General features: G+C 30.3%; 1 protein-coding gene across 1 annotated transcript in view; it reads left to right on the top strand.

Moving 5' to 3' along the window:
• Nucleotides 1–6,767, top strand: part of LOC106474608 — a 33,380-nt gene that overhangs the window by 12,378 nt on the left and 14,235 nt on the right. The window contains exons 3-4 of the mRNA XM_013935298.2: nucleotides 1,514–1,682; nucleotides 5,369–5,634. Of these exons, the coding sequence (XP_013790752.2) occupies nucleotides 1,514–1,682; nucleotides 5,369–5,634 (435 nt within the window). The remainder of the gene's footprint in view (nucleotides 1–1,513; nucleotides 1,683–5,368; nucleotides 5,635–6,767) is intronic.

Genomic DNA, 6,767 nt, shown 5'->3' with positions numbered 1-6,767 from the left:
AGTTTCCTCAGTGAAATTTATGAAAAGGAGAGAAGATAATCAGCATTTCACAAATAAAAAAATTTTTTTTTTAGTCTGCATCACATGGAGCACATGGTTCATTACATACAAATATAACTGAATTTTATACCTTTTTTTTTCCCCATCCCAATAGTCATGATGCACCATCATCTCACTGGAATGTTTGTAGGCAGGAGAGATGTCGTATACATGTTTTCCTTTCTAGTGATTCCTACGTTTATCACCCGTGAAACTGCATTGACACAATGTAATATATGAAAACCTTCTAAGCCCATCAAGATCACCAAGCTGAGTTTTGATATCAACTTAGAAAATAGTGAGAACTTCACTCTCCGATCTTGATTTCAGTTATCATGTTTGGGCTGATAGTCCAAGTGAGGTCAAAAGTCAACAATTCAAGGTCATGGGTTATTTTACTGAATCAGTAGTTTACTTCCTACTGTAGCATCTGGGAGCCATTTCAGAAGAAATACTTTGTTGCCTCTGACAAAATCATTTGACTTAAAGACATGAAACTTGGGGAAATCCTGTATCTCCATGGCACCAACATCCTTGCCAAAAAACATCACAATTGGAAGAAGTCAGGTCAGAAACCTTCCTGAAGTGATTGATTTGACCTGGACTGATCCAAATCTGTGTTTATTCGGAGTGATTTATGATCAAGATTAGCACAGTTTTATCAATATATTAAATATTTGTAACAATGTTAGCAAGATTCTTGTTTGACTATCATAATAACTGAGCATAACTTTGGCCTGGTGTTTAACTCTAATGCTAGAAATGTTATATCCCTGCTCTGGGAGATACTTCAGGTTCTTATAACATCTTTTTTTCTATCATTACCTGTCATTTTGGCATCTTTGAAAAGACTTGTTAGAAATATTTTAACCCTTAAATTACAGGTTTGTTGTTATACCATTCAATACTGGTGAGGTCCACATATATTGAATAATTTTTATGTTTTTGCCTGTTACAAGACACTTTATAGAATTGACCAAATAATTGGGTAAAATTGCTAATTTTCTATGTAAAATATATATTGGACTCCAGCATTAATAAGTAACTTTAATCACAATAGTAATGGTATTTTTTTTGTATGACTCATGTTATTAAGGACCCTCTGACCAACATGAGCCAACAAGTTTGGCACACAAATAGTTAGTCTATTTAAAAAAAATGCTTCCATAGATTCAATCAATAATCTTGAGGTTTAACCAGATTTATAAATATTAAGAAATGTTTTTAGTAATGTAGACAATTTTAGTGAGTTAATAACTAATGAAAGTGCAAAATATTTCTTTACATCAAAAAATGTAGAATAGCTGATTTGAAGTGGTTAATATTTGATTAAATATTTAATGTACAACTAAGAAGCTCAAGATCTTATCACAGTGTAATTTGATACTGCAGACTAGAAAATTACAGTATCTACTGTGTATAAAAATGAAAACTTTTCAGAGTAGTGAAAATACCATACATTATGTGTCACCAGGTCACTGAACAAGATGAAAGACAGCAGTCACAGTGGAGACAGTCAGCATTATATGAAACACTAGATGAAATCTTGAGCCATCCTTCTGAACAGTTTTCCCTTAAAGATTTTGGCACTGAAGAAGAATCGGGAGACAAATACCCTCGATATGATGAAAGAGACTACAAGTGTACGTTACTTTTTGTATATTCAGCATTTTCTAGTACTTAAGCTAAAGAAGGATATATCAAAGACAGTGGATTTTTTTGTCAACTGTTTTCATATCTTGAAATGATTTATGAGTTTTCACATTTTATAAGGCGTGTTTTTAAGACTAAAAACTTGCAGATTTTTGGTGAGTTTAAATACTTATTGTTGACTGCCATATAAGAAACTGGGAAAATTATGACCTTGAAAGCTAAAGAAAATAGGAACACATCTTAACTTAAAACAATGACAAAAAAAAATTAACATTAAAAGTATGTGTAAAATTAACTGGAATTAGGTGTCTTGAGGATCTGAATAGTGATGGATTGAACTTAAAACACCTGCACTATCTTGGTCTGGACAACTTGTACTGTGACAAAGGATCCACACGCTCAGTGTATAAGGAGAGGAGCCTTGGTTGTCAACTAGTGCTATTATTCCTCTAGTGTGCACCTTTATCTTTTGACTCTAGTATAATCTAGAAGTATTGGTAGAAGATTCAGACATTGAACTTGCATCAGTTGATTTGCTAAATTAATATGATAAAGATAATCAAGAACTCAAACAGTGGATGGTAATGTTATTATTTATGTCAGTTTTTTTTAGCCTAAACCCTTCTTCAAGATGAAACATTGCTAAACCACTTTTAGCTGTGATGGAAGAAAATCTTAGGCCAGAAATACTTTGTTAAACAACCATTACCGCTATAGGTTTCTTTCTTCTTCATTTTCTCAATTATCATTATCATTTGAATACACACACACTTTTATTTTTGTGTTGCTTCATTCCTAGTCAGTACTGTAACCAGTCAGTTGGAAACATTTCAGGATGTTAACGAAATAAGATAGAAAAGTAAAAGTAGAAAATAACTTTCAATAACATTACATAACTTAGCTAGATTTAGGTATAAAACATGTTTATAATTGGCAATAATATATTAATTAAAGTGTTACAAGTAGTTTTTTTTTCTCTGAACTGGTTTATCTAATACAGCTGGAGATAGCTTTAAAGGGGATTACTTTTATTATTTTTTTAGAATAAAAATCAAATTGTGTTCGTGTCCTATGGCTGAATTATGTCTTACTCATTGACCTAATTTTTCTCTAAAAGTTGACTTTTGTATATAAAAGTATAAAAGTTTCTAATGCCTTAGGTGTTATTAAGCTAATTAAAATTTTTCTCTTTCAATCACTTTTGTATAATTATGAGTGTTTAGAAGAATTACTGTTGTCAGTAAATAGTGATATAGCTACATTAGAGTAGGAACTATCTGCCAATATTACTTGTGTAGAACACTGGAAATCACTTGTTTTTCACTAGAATCTGTAGTGTTTTGATGAATCACTACTAAATAGTAACTGTTTGTGCTTATTACTGATTGCTGTAATTTTGACATGGCCATGTATTGTCATTATATTTGGTTTGTTTAACGAGCTATAGTTCAAGGTAAGGGACATGTACAGAGAATAGTAAAGGGTGGTTGGAGGTATATGAATCACTACTAACTAGTACCTATGTATGTAGGTATGTGTGTGTTTATTTGTTACTGATTGCTGTAACTTTGATACAGAGTCTCGTAAAGCATGCATTGTCATTATTTTTCACATGTATAACAAGCTATAATTCGAGGTAGTGGATCGTGTACAGATCAGTAAAAAGTGGTATATTTATATATATATAAATAATACAGTATCTGAGTTGATTAAAGAAAGATAGGATTTGTATATATAAGTATAGAAGAAAGAACAATATCATAGATTTAATTGTTGAATTGTTGACCAACCAGACAACAGTGAAAAATAAAGTTTTTAAAAGGTTTATATCAAAGAAGAATAAAATAGCATTTAATTTATTCATTAGTTATTCGGCCTTCAGATTTTACTCACTTTCATTGTTACAGAATCTTTTATTCATACTAAATGCAACCATTATTAAACATAAGATAGTTGTGATACAAGGCTTTTTGATAAAGCTTTTAGTGTAAGCTTTCAAACCCAGAGATTGTATGTCATTTATTCAGTGATAAAAGTTGTTGATGTATTATATTGCACTACTTTAATATGAATCAGAAGCTACATTGTAAAATCATAAAATTCAAGCTATTATATAAATAGAATTATATTTTATGCACATAAATTACAGTTCTAGGTTATTTCACTCCCGGTAATTTGACTCCCCCATTTAAAACAAATTATGAACATTAAAAGTGACATGTTAAAAAAAAATTTAACATTAAATATGACATTTATTAAAGATTATTGAAAGTGATGCAGGTTGTGAGCTATTACTCGTAAATAGTCAATCTTGTTATCTGGATTATATCTAGCAAGAAAAGCTTTCAGCCATTTGTTCAGACCTTTATAATTCTTTTTATAGTTATCGTCACCCCGTTCAAACTGAACTTTCTTCAATTGTGCCAAGCATTCTTTTTTTTTTTAGAGTTGAAATTAGTTTGAAATTTTTAAATTAAAATATTTTCTTAAACTTAAATCTAAATTTATATTAAATTCATTACTATTACTACAATTATTATTTATTGTGTTGGGAGTGGATTATTCTACATCTGGCAGCTTCAGCTGGGTTTCAAATTACTGGGAGTGAAATTACCGGTCACCATAAATTACATGTTTATAAAGCAGAGTTGATCTTCAATGATAGTAACAGTTTGAGTCATTATTGTTTAGTCTAGATAGTGTCTTTCAGGAATGCAATTAAATAGAAATAAAAAATTTTATGTTTAACTTTGTCATGGCAAACTTTTGTCGTGTTTGTATTTTAGAAAATCATGCCTCACACTGTAGCCATAACAACAAAGTGCTTTGGTTATATATTGGAAACAAATGTCTTTTCTTTCATTTTCATTTGTATCCATAACATACATGTGAATGCAGTCATTTAAAAATAAATATTAAATGTGTTTTATCACTGTCTCTGTTTAAGTAGTTTAAATAACAAAAGTAAGTGAATGGTGACAAAAAGATACTGCTACGGCTTTTATTTCCATAAATAATCTACTATGGTTAACAAATATTCTCATTATTAATTTGATATAATTCATTGTGTTCTCTAACTCACAATTGACTAATAAATATTAAAACATTAGTACATATTATGAATGATATAGTATACATGGTCCACTGACTTTGAATTTCCTTGTAAAGCTACATATTCCTGCTAGAGTTAGTATCCTAAGAGTGCCTTCTCATCAAACAATATAAATGAAGAAATATAATGGATGGTTTTTGTAATTAACTAAATTGTACATTGTTCATTTCTAACATTTCTTGCATGTGTGTAATGTGTATTCATTTATCTTAAATTTTATTTTACTGTGATTTTTGTGCTTATGTTTAAACTTGTTACATTTTGAATATTTTTTCTGTATCCCTGCAACTCTCTCTCTCTAAAATTAGTATTGTTATAAGGAATTTTGTTGTATTGTTTCACAACAATGTATGTATTCCATGTATCACTAAGGGAGTTTTGTGAGCTTTGGTCATTGTTTTCCTGCCGTTGAATTGAAAATTCTTATTTTAGAGTGTTTTTGATTGTAAGTGAAGCATTTGATAGAAACTTAATATTGGTATTTTAGAATACTCTTCTGAGGTTTTAATAAATTCTATTTTTGAGCATTTGGGAAATGTCTAAAAAATTGCAATTTTTTTTTAGTTCACAGACAAGAAAGTTTTCCTCAACCTCATCAGTCTTGGCACAGACCACATCATCGTAGACGGCGTAAGACATCTCATTCTACTGACCAGGATGATCCCGATATTGAAGAACCTTTACTTAGTGGCACTGAACTATCTGCTGCTCCTGATAGCTCTGAAGGAGCAGTGAAAAAAGATGTATTGGATCCATTGCATGGTCCTGCAACTGTAGATGGTACATGTAATGTAACTGGTCAGCAAAAAGATCATCAAGATTCAACAAAAGTAAGTGTTAAAAAGCATTGGGGTTTTCAGTACTGAAAAAAATGCCATTAAGTTGCTGTGTAAAGTTGGAATGAGATTTTCTTTTGATGTATTTCAGTATCAATCTACTGGAATAGGTAGAAAAACAACAGGATATTTTTTACTTTGCTGTGCTTGTTTGTGAATAATCCAGCAGCCATGAAGTCTATAATAAAATGTAGGTTATTTGAGTAGAGGAAAGTAACACGTTTTATTGATATCAATATCTTTGTGTACTGAACATTTCAAATTCTAATCAAGAAATTCATGGGTGCTAACTAAGTTTAAAACATCATTAAACACTAACCATAAACTTACATTTAACTTATCAGATCTAAAAAACATACATTTTAAAGTTTTTTGTTATATTTTCAACACTTGTTAAAAAGCTTAGTATGTATATAGTTACTTTATACTTCATTATAATGCCTACTTTTTCTCTAAAACAAAAAAAATGTAAATAAGATTCAATAATTTTGTTTCCTTAAGTTTTGTAACACATTCAGCATTAACATCAATAAAGGGCTATGAAGTGAAGGAGTTAATGAAAACTTTTGTCTTTAACAACAATTTTTATACCTGTTCCAGATTATAATTATTGTTGCCAACTTCAGTTGCAAAACGATATATTGTATCCTGTGTTTGTCTGTTAGATTTTTAGTTTATGACAGGTATCACACACACTATTGTAGGGAATTTGATCAGCTTTTTTTCAAATGATTAAGTATTATCCAAACAGAAATGAAACATGTATAATCAATTATGGGAAAATTTGGCCATTTTTCTGGCCTCAACCTATCACATGGTTATTATTTTGATGATCAGTTACTTATTGATTATAAAAACAAACAAACAATCTGTTTAACCTGAAAGTGTTTCAAGCAGTATAAACAAAATTACACACACTGGGGAACTCCCCACTGGAAATCTTAGTCTTCTTTTACTAGTATTAATTCTTTCAACCCGGGCTCGGTCCTTGGGACAGACTTCGTAACCATTTTGTGTTTGTTATAGTTTTCATGCTACAACTTTTAAATTAGTAAGCAAATGTTAACGAAATTTGGCAGTTTATCAGTAAACATTATAAGGTTTGTAAAGCAATGTTTCTCTCATGC

This window comes from Limulus polyphemus, unplaced genomic scaffold (genome assembly GCF_000517525.1).
Source record: "Limulus polyphemus unplaced genomic scaffold, Limulus_polyphemus-2.1.2 Scaffold7432, whole genome shotgun sequence".
In the NCBI taxonomy this organism is placed as follows: domain Eukaryota; kingdom Metazoa; phylum Arthropoda; class Merostomata; order Xiphosura; family Limulidae; genus Limulus; species Limulus polyphemus.
The sequence above is the reverse complement of the archived record's forward strand: the minus strand, read 5'-3'. Positions and strand labels throughout refer to the sequence as shown.